The sequence below is a fragment of the Tribolium castaneum genome, chromosome 3, assembly GCF_031307605.1.
Source record: "Tribolium castaneum strain GA2 chromosome 3, icTriCast1.1, whole genome shotgun sequence".
NCBI lineage: Eukaryota > Metazoa > Arthropoda > Insecta > Coleoptera > Tenebrionidae > Tribolium > Tribolium castaneum.
The window spans coordinates 12,229,012-12,243,244 of NC_087396.1; the positions used below are offsets into that span (position 1 = coordinate 12,229,012).

The 14,233-nt window shown below is 35.7% G+C and overlaps 5 protein-coding genes across 11 annotated transcripts in view; 2 read left to right on the plus strand and 3 right to left on the minus strand.

Moving 5' to 3' along the window:
- Positions 1–1,368: 1,368 nt before the first annotated feature.
- DhpD (Dihydropterin deaminase) lies at positions 1,369–3,192 on the minus strand. Its single transcript, XM_967835.4, has 7 exons — positions 3,058–3,192; positions 2,599–2,859; positions 2,218–2,544; positions 2,063–2,164; positions 1,848–2,013; positions 1,647–1,793; positions 1,369–1,594 (listed from the first exon to the last, which is right to left on the minus strand). The coding sequence occupies exons 1-7, from the start codon at positions 3,157–3,159 to the stop codon at positions 1,392–1,394; spliced, it is 1,308 nt and encodes a 435-aa protein (XP_972928.1). The 5' UTR covers positions 3,160–3,192; the 3' UTR covers positions 1,369–1,391.
- LOC661729 (uncharacterized protein) lies at positions 3,191–7,928 on the plus strand. 5 transcript variants are annotated; one of them, XM_064355480.1, is made up of 10 exons: positions 3,652–3,779; positions 3,829–3,937; positions 3,987–4,224; positions 4,282–4,346; positions 4,402–4,517; positions 4,567–4,706; positions 4,761–4,941; positions 4,995–5,564; positions 7,072–7,216; positions 7,268–7,928. In XM_064355480.1, the coding sequence occupies exons 4-10, from the start codon at positions 4,295–4,297 to the stop codon at positions 7,897–7,899; spliced, it is 1,836 nt and encodes a 611-aa protein (XP_064211550.1). In that variant the 5' UTR covers positions 3,652–3,779; positions 3,829–3,937; positions 3,987–4,224; positions 4,282–4,294; the 3' UTR covers positions 7,900–7,928. The 5 variants fall into 5 exon arrangements, with proteins under 5 accessions (XP_008195767.2, XP_064211550.1, XP_008195770.2 ...); XM_008197548.3 differs by having other exon boundaries at positions 3,987–4,090; XM_008197546.3 differs by lacking the exon at positions 3,987–4,224 and having other exon boundaries at positions 3,829–3,951.
- Positions 7,929–8,522: 594 nt separating this feature from the next.
- Positions 8,523–9,450, minus strand: mRpL13 (mitochondrial ribosomal protein L13). The gene is made up of 4 exons (XM_967910.4): positions 9,232–9,450; positions 9,059–9,182; positions 8,856–9,010; positions 8,523–8,806 (listed from the first exon to the last, which is right to left on the minus strand). The coding sequence occupies exons 1-4, from the start codon at positions 9,253–9,255 to the stop codon at positions 8,573–8,575; spliced, it is 537 nt and encodes a 178-aa protein (XP_973003.1). The 5' UTR covers positions 9,256–9,450; the 3' UTR covers positions 8,523–8,572.
- Positions 9,451–9,463: 13 nt separating this feature from the next.
- On the plus strand, positions 9,464–11,018 carry Nup44A (Nucleoporin at 44A). Its single transcript, XM_967942.4, has 6 exons — positions 9,464–9,719; positions 9,764–9,920; positions 9,968–10,229; positions 10,276–10,509; positions 10,560–10,717; positions 10,769–11,018. Exons 1-6 carry the CDS (start codon positions 9,609–9,611, stop codon positions 10,951–10,953), a joined length of 1,107 nt encoding a protein of 368 aa, XP_973035.1. The 5' UTR covers positions 9,464–9,608; the 3' UTR covers positions 10,954–11,018.
- A 1,461-nt stretch (positions 11,019–12,479) lies between these two features.
- LOC661848 (uncharacterized) overlaps positions 12,480–14,233 on the minus strand; it is an 89,003-nt gene continuing 87,249 nt past the window's right edge. For 2 of the 3 annotated variants that reach the window (XM_015982194.2, XM_008197552.3), the window contains 7 exons: positions 14,043–14,231; positions 13,613–13,925; positions 13,105–13,565; positions 12,959–13,054; positions 12,792–12,913; positions 12,642–12,745; positions 12,480–12,593 (listed from right to left, as the gene is read on the minus strand). In XM_015982194.2, the coding sequence (XP_015837680.1) occupies positions 12,573–12,593; positions 12,642–12,745; positions 12,792–12,913; positions 12,959–13,054; positions 13,105–13,565; positions 13,613–13,925; positions 14,043–14,231 (1,306 nt within the window). In that variant the 3' untranslated portion in view covers positions 12,480–12,572. The remainder of the gene's footprint in view (positions 12,594–12,641; positions 12,746–12,791; positions 12,914–12,958; positions 13,055–13,104; positions 13,566–13,612; positions 13,926–14,042; positions 14,232–14,233) is intronic. The other variant, XR_001575233.2, reaches the window with a different exon arrangement.

Below are 14,233 nucleotides of genomic sequence, written 5' to 3' on the forward strand. Positions count from 1 at the left end.
TGTGATTCGAGTGAAGGCGCACTGGGGCTGCAAAAAAGCACTTTTATGGAAGCTTGTCTACATAACACCGTCCATTTTAGGTGCTATAATGCGAAAATGCTTACTGGGACGGTAGAGACGGTACCACGTGTTCGACAGATTAATGTAGGCGATTTGCAAGCAATAACAATGTGTTACAAAGTTTTTGGCCGGGTAGGCGTTTGGAGTCGATGCGAAATAAGTCATTTGCATATTTATTCTTAAGTTCATTTGAGCAGTGACAGCTTGCAGACAGTTACGATTATGAAATTGATTTCGCTTTTCTACGAAATTGTATTACAAATGTTTTCTTCTGGTTAATTAGCTTGGCGCAAATCTCTGGTGATCAATCAGCCTGTACAAATGTCAGTGTCAGCACGCTGACAGATTTAATCTTTAAAACCACTTATCATTCGTTCTTTATCCGAATCCTAGCGGAATTGTTATGTAAGGTGTTAATTAAATAATCAAAATTTTTACACACTTGGCCTCCATTTTATTTTTTTATCAAACAAAAAGAAAATTCATATCGACGAGGTCTGTCATTAAATTTATATTTTATATATCTCTGATTGAATGATGTGTGCGAATTTAATGAATTGCCGCATTAGGTGCTTATTAGTTGTTAATATTACGTTTCCCTTAATTCGTATTATTAAGAGTTTTCTGTCACGATTGACCCAAATTTTCTTCTGCTTGATTTAATTCTTTCAAGAAATAACTGTCACTGACATTAATCAAACGTAAAGACAAATTTTTTGCATTTTTTGTGGTGTCAAAATTGTTTGCACCAATTAGTTAAAACTTTCTATTTAACAGATTCATTTAATAGATATAGAATCGTGTGAACTTAATATTAATATCTGTCTATTTTACTACATATTATTTATCAAGATGTCTTTGAGAAAAATTAAATTATTCGAACTGAATTTGATACTTAATGTTACCAACCTAATTTTAAAGATGTAAGCCACTTTTAGAAGAAATTAAGTTTAAATCGTAGTCGACTGTGCATCTTAATAAAAAAAGTGTATACTTTTAGAGCCGGTTTACAGATCATATTAATTGCAATTAAATTTTAATCGCGATTAACTTGACATTTGTCAATACATTTTAAATGGCAACTTAATTCGAATTAGTTTAATTCTGAATTAAATCTTAATTTCACTTTCTGTAAACCGGCTCTTAAAGTTTTTATTAATAATTCAACTTGTGTTTACAAAATTTTCTGATTTAAACTAAATTTTGTGGAGTAGACGCCCTCTCTAGTCCTGCTTCCGAACCTATAGGTACCGTACAGAATTCTATAAATGCATTTTAAGTAGTGTTCAAAAAATCATATGTGCAAAGTCTCTTATAGGGTTTATTAGACACTAATCTTTAACAATTTTCCCATTAACAAAAACTTTTACTACATTCCTGTCGTCGCCTAAAAACACCAATTTTTGTAGTAATTCTTGTGGTGTACACTCTGATAATAAGTCCGCTGAAGAATGTTCGATATCTAAATCGACGATAACAGCGTCGAAACTTTTTCCAACTTCAAAATTACCGATTTCGTTATCTAAAGCCAAAGCTGTAAATGAAATTTTATTGCATAATTATACATTTTATAGAAAATTATTTACCTTTAGCTCCGCCTAATGTTGCCATATAAAAAACATCAACGTAAGTGAGTTTTGTGTATTTTGATTTCGTAAACGAAAGATTTGTAGACGCACTAATAGCAGACCTCATCGCATTTATAATTGAAGGCGATGCTCCTCCAGAGACGTCTTAAATACATTTTTTCATAATTTATATTTTCGGATTCGAGCTAAAATAATTACCAGTCCCCAAAGCCACGTTAATCCCATGTTCCCATAATTTTCGCACATCACAAATTCCCGAACTCAAGTAAACATTTGATTCAGGACAATGCGAAATTGAAGTCCCCGTTTTATGAAGTAGCTTCATTTCGTCCTCGCTCAAGTGAATACCGTGGGCTAAAACTGTCTGATTTTTCAATTTTAACAAGTTTGATTATTAATTATTTGTTAATTACCCTCGGTGTTAAAAGATTAGCAGTGTGGTAAACACTAGCGTACAAATCATTATACGTTTCATGTACCATTTTTACCTCGTCTTTATTTTCCGAAATGTGGGTCTAAAAATTATTTTTATGGCCCTCCAACCAACGCAAAAGTTTAACTAACTCACTTGGATGTTAAGATTGTATTCTTTCGCAATTAGACTTAATTTTTTCATGACATCCATATCGACACTTAAGGCAAACCTTGGAGTAATAATCGGTTGGACCAAAGGATTATTAATAGCACGAACATTTCTTATAAATTTCAAAGTATTATCAATCGATTCTTGTGCCGTTTCCACATAATCCGAAGGTGCAAGTTTGGTCATATTGACTTTTCCCACAAAGGCTCTCTGTCCAAATTTGGTCACAGAATTAGCCAAAATTAAAGAACTATCATCATATAATGATGCGAAATAACACGCAGTGGTGGTACCGTAGTCTAAAGTCTTTCGCTGCATAACAATTAACATTTTAATTTTACAATAACAACAGAAAATTAGTCTTACCACAACAGCGTCATAAACTTTTTTGCTGAGTTCCAAATCTTTGTACTTTTTTTCTAATTTGTAAGTGTAGGAATCAAGCCATTCAAGAAGGGGTTTATCGTACCCTAATCCTGCATTAGGATATTGTGGTGCGTGTATATGAGTATCAATGAAACCGGGAAGAAGTATTTGCTTTTTTTTCAATGTAATTGTTTCAAGTCTTGTAAAATTGAGTTGTTTTTTGGCTGACTCTAAGTCGGAGGCGTTTCCAGTTGCTTTAATCTGCGAAAAATTGTAGAGTTGCGGTCTGTATTACTGGTTGCCTAACGTGTTACGTAAGTTACATAACAAAGAATAATTTATTATGTAATCCGAAATTTGATATTTTCTCGAATACAGTAGCTGTATTAAGTGAAATAAGGTTTTAGAGATTATTTTAATTAAGTTATATTGATAGTCTCAGGAAACACGAAATATTACCTTGCCATCAATTCCTATGAGAACAAAACCATTATCGAGCACTGATAAAGTGTTGAGATTTATGCAATGTATAATTTGGCCCAAAATGACTCTGCCTTCCATTGTTATGAATATACAGAAAAACAAACTACAAAACGGATAAAGTTCTACAGGCGATAAACAACTATAAGTTTGAGGGGGGAGATAAGCAGTAGAATCAGATGTTTAGTTTGTGTATTGTTTTTGGTAGTTTACATATTTTATCTTGTGTGTAAGTGAAATGATTACTGTCGTTATGCGGTCTTCAAAGATATTATTAATATTATACATTTTATAATACTGGTTTCAATTTTACAGCTGTTTACAGTAATACTAACAACTTCTAATTTCTTAACCACTTCATTCTGCTTTTATTTTTTGTGTTTAAATTGTTAAAAATTGTATGTCAGTGTTTTCTACTTTAGCAATATTCTTAATTCACTATCATATTCACTATCATAACGATTCGAAACCCAATTAAAAATAACCCAAAAAAATATATTAAATTATAAGACCAATAATACGCAACCAAGATCTTAAAATGTTCCCAAAATTGCAAAACAGGAAAAATTAAGAAAAATGAAGAATGTTCCTGCGTTACGTTGCGCTACGGGCCACCGTAACGTAGAAGTTCTCACTTTTTGACACATTTTTCTGTCACAGAATTCCGGTAATGCCCAATTTGGCATAATTTAATTAAATTGGTAATTTAGCTTTTTTGCGATTTTAAATTACTTAACTAAACTCTTGAAGGTGCTTGAGTATTCTTCAATGATTATTTGCAACAGATAAAATCAAACTTTAAAGTACTGATTAATTTAGGTTAGGTGCAAGAATTACAAGTGGATTTTTCCTATAAAAGGTGAACAAGGAAAGGTAAAAAATAATTTCGTTATACAGTGTAATTGTAGTGTAATTACTTTCTCTGCAACGAGTTGTTTACCTGTCTTGGAGAGCAATTAAAACACGACCAAAGTTTAATTGACTTTGGTGTTGGGTTTATCAGATAAGATAGGTGAAAAAAATACTTATATTAAAAGACCAACATTACAACAATTTAATCAATGAATCTCTTGAATTTAGAGTGAATTTTAATCTTATTAGTAGGTTGTATACCTGTTTACGAGAAGTACGGTTTTTACCCAATTAGTAATTAAATTAATTTGCTATATTTTTCTACAAATTTATTTTCCATTCGTTTTTTAGAGCAGGAGTGATAATGGGTGCAGAAGGCTTAAGTCCAAGAGACCCTAGCTCATACTCTAGACCAGGTAATTATTCCCCCCTAATCAGTATTGTGAGAAACAAGAAATTTTACATTTGCAGAGGATGTTGCTGTAACAAATATTTTCCTTAATTTAACTGTGGATTTTGATAAAAAAATTCTCCACGGCAATGTGGACCTGGACGTCTCTAAAATTAATAAAAATGCAACCGAACTGGTTTGTTATCTGAAACTTTTCTCAACTAGAATAAAAAAATTGTGTTTAGATTTTAGATGCAAAAGACTTGAAAATATCAAAAGTAATTGACGACAATACCAAACAAGAACTGAAATTTGTAATATCTCAACCACAGGAGGAGTTTGGTTCGAAACTTTCGGTTGAATTACCCAAGCAGGGAAATGATACGTAATAAATTCATTAAAGTATGTTTGCTAAATCATTAGAATAATTGTTTTGTAGTTATAAAATTTCGATTTTTTATGAAAATAGCCCAAATGCTAGCGGTTTGCAGTGGCTAACCCCTGAACAAACAGCAGGGAAAAAGCACCCTTATCTTTTCAGCCAATTCCAGGCCATTCATGCTAGGTCTGTTCTCCCCTGTCAGGACACTCCCGAAGTCAAGACAAAATACCAAGCTGCCGTAAGCACTTCAAATAAATTGGTGACTTGAAAAAAACTTAATTCCTTAAACAGATCAGCGCTCCTTCAAATTTAACAGTCTTAATGTCGGCCATCCCCTCCAAGACTGAAATTTCTGGCGCCTTCAAGCGTTCGCATTTCAGCCAAGACGTCCCAATGCCCGCCTACCTCATAGCCATAGCAGTAGGTGCTCTAGAATCGCGCAAAATCGGCCCCAGATCGCACGTTTGGGCCGAAAAAGAGATCATCGAGGACTGCGCCTACGAATTTGCCGAGACTGAGCACCAGCTGAAGACAGCTGAAGAGATTTGCGGGCCGTACGTGTGGGGCATTTACGACTTGCTTGTCCTTCCCCCCAGTTTTGCATTTGGAGGAATGGAAAATCCGTGTTTGACTTTCGTTACTCCCACTTTACTCGCGGGCGATAGGTCTTTGGCTAATGTGGTAGCGCATGAAATAGCACACAGCTGGACGGGAAATCTAATCACGAATCGCAATTTTGAGCATTTCTGGCTGAATGAAGGGTTTACGGTTTTTGTTGAACGGAAGATTAAGGCGCGGTTGACGTCACCGGCGCATCAGGATTTTGACGCCTATTGCAGGCTGAGTGAGTTAAAAGAGGCGGTAAGTTTTTTCATATTGAAATACGAAGGTGCGACCCGACGTAGAAATAAAACCTTGTTCTCGTTATTTTTATTGGCGTCGACAGATAACACATTTGGTCGTACTTGTAAGAGTAATGAAATAAAAAAAGGAAAAAAAAAGTAACCAAAAAAATGTAGGCAGATATTGCACTAAATTCTGAACACGCCATCAGATGTTTTAAAAATTTTAAAATTTTGCCCTGTTGGGGAGTCGTATTACAAATATGTTAATTGCATTACATCTTAATACAAAGTGTTTAAATAATTTTACGCCCGTAAAATACAACCAGCAAAATTAATTTGTTCAGCAAGAACAAGCATTATTACCAGAAAAAAGGAAATGAGGTAATAAAGAATGATTACTAGAAAATTAAGGAAATAAAGAAATTATTGGTTTAAAAAAATATATAATCTGTGAGGTAACTAATAATTGTTGCATCGTTGAAGCAGATTCATTAGTCGTAGGATAGACGTAATTTATATTTTATTACTTTATCAGAAAGGAAGAGATAAAACTATAGTGAGTGCTTTAGCTACGTTTTTTCCTACTTCTCAATGATTTTTGTTACACTTTCGTCATTTAGCCTGAAAAATATACAGGGAGGTGCATTTTTAAGATCCAGTCTCTGAAATTAATTTCTTGGACAAAAAATTTTGGGGATAAAATTTTGGCGAAACATGTTTAAATATTCGTAATTTTGTTATTCTAATTTTAACAGATACATATTTAAAACAAGTTTGAAGCAATTTGGAAAAAGGAAAGCTAGATGTTTATGTTGAATGTTGAATGCAGTTGCTAAAATCATTTTTAAGCAACGACATTGCATTGTTCACTGAACCCATTTACTTGTAAAAATATTAATCTTTATACTCATCTCCCATGAAAAACAAGAGAAAATTTCAAACGCCCGTAAGAAAAGCATTGAATCTCGCATTTGTTTACGAGTAGCTTCAAGTTAGTGGCCTATGAAGGCACTACGTTATACCGATATGATAGCGCGTACAATGAGAATAAGAGATAAAAATGCATAAATATATCGAAAACTATTTAAAAAAAGAAATTTTTATTAATTTGTTCCATATTTTTTAAAACGATGCGAATATGGTTGAAGATACAAAAAATGTAAGGGATCAAATAAGTTGTAAAGAATTTTATGATTTTTCTTACACAATTAAGTGAACCATATAAATTATAATCAATTCTATTTATTTCTATCAACTATTTTTTGAAGGCGAGACGATGTCGAAGCGCCTTCATTTCTGTTCTGAACCTACACTAAGTTTTTGGATTCAGAAAATCGATTTATTTTGTATCTTATTTCTACATTTAGTACGTATTTAGTTTTTTGGAGGGAGGACTAAATGAGATACGAGATACTAAACTCACTCAAAAAAGTAGTGCGGCACAGTAAAAATAATTTACGTCGTGTCGCCTCTTAATAGTTTAGTCCTGCTTGGTAAAAATACCATTTTTATATAACATTTAGGTGAAGTTGCTTGGGGAAAACAGCCCTTTGACAAAACTGGTTGTCGACTTGAAGGGGGTTCACCCCGATGATGCGTTTTCGGTGGTTCCCTACGAAAAAGGCCAAACTTTTTTGCGCTACCTTGAAGAAGTAGTCGGCGGACCAGGTAAACAATTAACTGCATTTAAGCAAAAAAAAAAACAGTCGGTAATTGTAGCTCAATTCGAACCATTCCTCAGAGAGTACTTCAACACTTTTAAATACAAATCCATTGACACGAACGACTTTAAATCATTTTTCGAAAAATATTTCGCAAGCAAGGCGGCCATCAAATCGGTTGATTGGAACACTTGGCTTTACGGCACCGGAATGCCTCCAGTGGTTCCCAACTACAACACGTCCCTGGCTACCAACTGTGACAAACTTATGAAACAGTTTGTCGAGTGGGATGAAAAAGCTGCCTGTCCTGTTGAAACCACGCACATTAAGAATCTTGGTGCCGATGAAATAATTTACCTTCTGCAAGAAATATGGAGCGGAAAACCATTGTCTATTCCCAAACTTGAGCAACTGGACAAGTTGTTCGAGTTTAGTAAAGTGAAAAATTCCGAAGTTAAGTTCAGATGGTTGAGAATTGGTTTAAAAGCGCACTGGATGAAGAGTGTTGAACCGACTCTGAAGTGGATCAATGAAGTGGGAAGAATGAAATTTGTGCGCCCCCTGTACAGGGATTTGTACGCTTGGGAGGAAGTGAGAAGCAAGGCCATCGAAAACTTCAAGTTGAATAAAAATTCAATGATGCACGTGGTGGCTTATACTGTTTCTAAGGACTTGCATTTAACGTCTTAAAACTGTGTTAAATAAATTTTTACGCAATATTTAAATTGTTTTCTTTCCCCCATTTCAAAATTTGGAATTAATGTATTAAAAAAATGAATAAGCAAGATAAAATACTGTGGCTATTTGATATTCGAAAACTTTTTGACTAAAATAAAAGAGTTTGAGTTCAACATTCCTTAAATCATTGTTTTCATTATCCCAATTTTGTTGTTTTTCATCTATCAGAGTGTCCACCATTACCTAGGGAGTTACAATTCAAAGAAAAACTGGAGATGTGAGATGCAACAAAGACAGACACATCATTTTATGAATTAACGTAAGTCACGTAGTAAAATTTGTAAGCATTTTGATTGGGCCGTTTGAGGTCGGCCATTAAAATTACGGAGAAAACCAATCACTTTTGAATTTTTGATTCATTGAAAAATTATAGTTTTGGATATGATTGGTCCATTTAAGGTCGGCCATTAAAATAATGTGGGAAACCAATCACTTTCAATTTTCGGACTCATTCCATAATTTATTAATGGGAATTGTTCAATGGTTTATTGTTCTTAGTTTAAATTTAAAAAAGGCAGTCAATAAATATATCTACTTTGTTTTAAATGGTCTCAAAAAAAAATTAAAAAGCAAGATAAAATAATGTGACTATTTTATATTTGAAAACTATTTTCTTAACAAAAAATTATTTCAGAATGTAATCTTTCGGATAATCGATAAGTTTTGGAAATGATTTAACTTCTTCTTCAGTATAATGGTCTAGTCTCTTTGGCATTGGTCTAAGTTGTCTTATTTGATTAGAAACGTTTTTCATCAAATCTGCCGGTACATTTTCATCAGCAAAAAGATGCAGCCTCTCCATTGTGTGCCGTCTCTGCAAATTGCCGGCCATGCTTTTATAAACTGCTTTTTTGAGAATCTAAAAAAATGTTTACACTACTTGGTTCATAAGAGGAATGTTAATTAACTAATTTCGGGTCCTTGCTGTGTAATTCCCAAGCTAGGGTCCAAGACGCACCCCCAGGATAACCCGTGTGGTGAAAATAAGCCCGTTTCTTCCACTCTTCTTCAGGCATCGCGATCTCATTAGTGTTTATAACAATTACATGGTCACCACAATCATCTGAAACTGATATTGAGCAAAGAAACAACACCCGTTTGCCTTAATTACTCATTGGGTGGTAAATTGGTTTATATAAGCCCATTAAATACTTTTTTATCAGTTGCGCGGACTGAAATGGGTCCTGCCAAGCGGCATCGTACACATGCCATATCCTTGCAAAGGTGGCCCATTGCTACAATCCATAGACAATTTTATGCAATTTTACGACCAACTGTATTTACCTGAACCCTTTTTACCACAGACATGCTTGTTATTATTGTTACTTTTTTGTGACACTTTTTAGTGAGGTTGAGTTTTCATAACCTTACATTTGTTATGTAAGATCCAGCGTGCGGTCTAATAATCACGAAGCCGAAACAAAAAATTGTATTTTTAGTTGTTAAAACTTGATTGTTTTTGATAATTTTGCAAGTTCTAGACCTGTAAAAACTAGCTAAATAATTTCTGAGTAAAAAAGCTTGTGAAAATGATTATTTTTCACAATTTCGATAACTTGGAGATTCTACCGCAAAAACTCAGCGTTCTGCGCAAGTACTGACGCTTTGAACTTTAGGGGTTATGTTTAGATCAGTTTTGTTGATTATTCGTGAAATAAAAAATGTTTGAGGCCCAGGAAATTAATGCCGAACACAAGGACCTAATCCACGATGTTGCGTACGATTTTTACGGCCAAAGAATGGCCACTTGTTCCAGCGATCAATACGTTAAGGTTAGTTAGCAGTTGCGTTTTCAACTTATAAGGAAAAAAAGTAGGTTTGGGACCAAAACAGCGACGGCAAATGGACTTTAACATCAAGCTGGAAGGCCCACAGCGGCTCCGTTTGGAAAGTGACTTGGGCCCACCCCGAATTTGGCCAGGTTCTGGCCACTTGTTCCTTTGACCGAACTGCCGCAGTTTGGGAGGAAATTGGTACTTTCAGTAGTTTTTATCGAGTGTGTATTTAATGTGGGTTTAAGTTGGTGAGACTCCCGGGCCTGGGGAAAGAGGGACGAGGCATTGGGTCCGTCGGACAAATCTGGTCGATTCGAGGACTTCCGTTACTGATGTGAAATTCGGGCCACGGACGCAGGGTTTGCAGCTGGCGACCTGTTCAGCCGAGGGCATTATTCGGATTTATGAGGCGCCCGATGTTTTGAATTTGAGTCAATGGACTTTGCAGTTTGAAATCCAGTGCAAATTGCCGTGCAGTTGCCTAAGTTGGAATCCTAGTTTATCAAAGTATTTTTTGCAGAATTGTTAGACGGTTTGTAAATGGTGTTTTTAGGATGCATCCTCTGATGTTGGCGGTTGGAAGTGACGATCCAAATCCAGCCAATGGAGTCAAAGTTTTTATTTATGTTTACAGTGAGAGTTGCCGGAAGTGGACGAAAATGGATGCCATAACAAACATTACAGACCCCGTCTACGATCTCTCGTTTTCTCCTAATTTAGGCCGCAGTTTTCATGTTTTAGCCATTGCCACCAAAGATGTAAAAATCGTTAATTTACCTCACGTTTAGTAAGTTTTACATTTTTCGATTATTGTTTTTTCTAATCATTTTTTTGTAGCGACAACCCGAATTCGCAGAATGTTATTACAAAATTAGATGCACAAATTGTTGCCCAATTTGACGATCATGAATCCACCGTCTGGAGAGTCTGTTGGAATGTTACAGGAACTATTTTGGCTTCAAGTGGAGACGATGGTTGTGTCAGAATGTTTAAAAGTATGAACTAAATTGTAAGCTTATTTATCGTAAGAATAATTTTTTTTGCAGTGAATTACATTAACTCGTGGAAGCCAATAGCAGTATTAAGAGGTGATGGGTCACAAGTTTCTAATGAAGGTCAAAGATCATCAGTTTCTTCAACAGTAGGGCCGCAAATCCAAAGTGCGTCACAGACTGCTAGATATATTAAACTCGGTGCCATTTCTCAACCAAGAGACGTCCCTTGGCATTAATTTTTAAATCCGTAAAATGAGAACAAGATGTATTTCACAAAATACTGAATAAACTTTTATTTTAATATTTGTTTTTTATGTTTACCTGTTTCACAACTAATAATAAAAAGTAAAATACACAAAGTGATCAAGAATCAAATACTTCCAATAAGATTTTAAATTAATTAAATTGAATTTAAACTTCAAAAATCTCCTACGAACATTTTTTGAACAAACAAAACCTTGGTAAGATGATCGATTCATTGTAGTAAAAATACTTAAAAAATCAAAACCAAATAATAATTTTGCGGTTTTGTCCTAAAGTTATTGATCATTCTTTTAAATTTTGTATTTTTGGCTCTCGAGGAGGGATAATAAAAAAAACACCAATAAATAACATGAGCCCTGTTTTTAAAACTACAGTATTTACCTATCCCGTGATCCCCTTTGCGCTTTTGAATATGCTGGGGACACTTTCCCCCGACTTTTCGCCTTTTTCGTTGGATTTTGTAGAAATAACATCAATTAGAAATGTCAAATTGTAAAAGTGCGCGCGCATGCGCTTTGATTTTCAACATGTCATTTCGAGAATTCGTCAATTGAAACTTTTGGACTAATATAAAAGACTTTCAGTTCAATATTCCTCATTTCATTGTTCTCATTATCCCATTTTGTTGTTTTTCATCTAGCAGAGCGCCCACCATTACCTAGGGAGTAAGAATTCAAAGAAAAACTGAAGATGTGAGATGCAACAAAGACAGACACATCATTTTATGAATTAACGTAAGTCACGTAGTGACTGTTGTAAAATTTGTAAGCCTTTTGATTGGGCCGTTTGAGGTCGGCCATTAAAATTACGGAGAAAACCAATCACTTATGAATTTTTGATTCATTGAAAAATTATAGTTTTGGATATGATTGGTCCATTTAAGGTCGGCCATTAAAATAATGTGAGAAACCAATCGCTTTCAATTTTCGGACTCATTCAATAATTTATTAATGTGAATGGGTCAATGGTTAGTTCCTCTTAGTTTAAATTTAAAAAAGCAGTCAATAAACAAATCTTGTTTGTTTTAAACGGTCTCCCTAACTCAAAATTTTAGTAAAAAAAATTCGCTGTAGCTCATCTCAACTGCTACAAATTGTCTTTATTGTTTTTATGTTTAAAATTTTTTAAAATTTTTTTGCTCATTTCATTAAATAGACTGATTTGTACCACCGTACCGAATCAAAACATCCATAACTGGATTAAATTCGGTATTTACATTCGAATTATACTGGAATGAATTACAGATTCTGATCGTATTCAATATAAATAATAATAAATTGTGTCTGGCCGACAAATTGTATTTGACACACCTACACACATATTTTTTTACAAATTCAATAATACCAGGCTTATTGCATATTATCTGCATGCTGTGTTTCTTATTTGTGTAATTTAAATCGGGATATGAAAAAATATTGAGTTGAACGAGTGGAAACAAATTTAAAAAATGAAATTTAAATTTGATTAAAAAATGGGAAAGGAAAATTAAACACTGGGAAAAATATTAAATTATTACTTTATTTATCAATTTTTTCACACTGTAGGAAACCAACTTTCGCCTACAATTCCTACACTTAGACGCGACTGTGTATTATTTCCGCATCGTTTGTGACTGAAATAAAGATTAAACAAACACAACCAAACAAAACCTCCACTTTACGTTAAACATATAATCTGGAACATTTTTTATTAAGTATCCAGCGATCGATCGCGCGATCGGCTCGTTAGCTAGAGGATCCTTGGACCGCTGCTTTTGCAAAGCAACTAAAAAACAATTTAACACTTAATCCAGTGCCGGTTATTCACCCACCACTGGAGAGTTCTCTTTTTGAGGGTATCGCGTCTCCCATTCCTGCTGGATTTATGCATATCTGGCGGCGTTGAAATTCTCGGTTGCTTGACTTGCACATCGGTGGCATTGCTGACGACACACTAATTCTCATTTTTCGAAAAACGGATTAAACTCTAAGCGTTTACCTGCTGCGTTTTATCGGTTTTGTGGCGGGACGTGTCGTCCCCGTGGTGGCAGGACGCCGCTTCGGGTCGCCCATCTGGGGCTTCGCGGACGTTGCTCTGAAAAACACAAACGTAAACACTGCCTGCACTGCACCAGGAGGCTGCACTTTTTAACCGAATTTGGCGTTTTAGCAGCATCTTCTCTAGTCTTTCGGTTGATTACGACGCAATTTGTTTTTGAGTAAGTCGGTTTTGCTGATTGAGCTTTCGATCGCGAAAGTTTCGCGATGTTTTTTGTGAGCGTTAGTGCAGGGTTTGCAGTTTTTGATCTGGCTTCCGTTTGTTGTTTTGAAACTTTATTTAATAAAACAATGCATTGGTTGTAGAGGGTATGCTGCGATTTTGCTAATGAGGCAGATTTTGGTTTCGTTGTAGGTTTAACAGGAACTGTTTCCGGCGCTGAATTTTGTATTGTAGTTGCGATAAGTTCGGGATTAAATTGTTCGTTTATGTGTTTGTAGTACAAAATGTTGTTTATTCCGCCAAGTCTCCCGTACGGGTTTTTGAACAATTCCGTCGTAACCGTGGTCGCGTCCACTTGGAACAGCTCGCCCAACTTTCTAATCATCTAGAAAACATTAGACAGATCTTAACCGACTGATTAGCACTTCGAACTTGGGCTCGGGTGTCGTTATCCAGCTCTTTAAACGGGTGCATTTGCACGCATTTCCGGCCCTTTTCCGTGATCCACGGATGTGTGATGAGCTCCTTCGTGGTGATCCTTTTCACCGGTTCAGGTGCAAGCAGTTTGTTTAACATCGTGCGGAATTCGGGCGATAGGGGGGCCAGAGCTTGGCGTTGCGTGGCCCCCAGGCCCTTGTTGATTTGCGCCACGAGTCGCTTTCTGCGTTCCTGCGACGACACTTGATTTTTTCGCCCCCCGACAAAGGGCAGCTGCCCCACGACCATGCCGTAGAAAATGATCCCCCTGCAATACAAATGTGAGTCTCCAGTGTTGGACTTTGTATGGAGGCAGAGTGCGTGAACGCTTTTGAAAACCGGACACGTTTAATCGGCAATGGATTTTGATGATTGATTCACTAACAGACTCCAGAGGTCGACTTCCGGTCCGTACTCTCTCCCGGCAATGAAAAGCTCCGGAGCGGCGTACTCCGGGGACCCGCAGTGGGTTCGCAGAGGATTTTCGCTGGTCCAGACGTTGCTTAAACCGAAATCCACGATTTTTATCTGCGTCTGCGACGAGTTCAGCATCACGTTCTCCATCTTGAGGTCTCT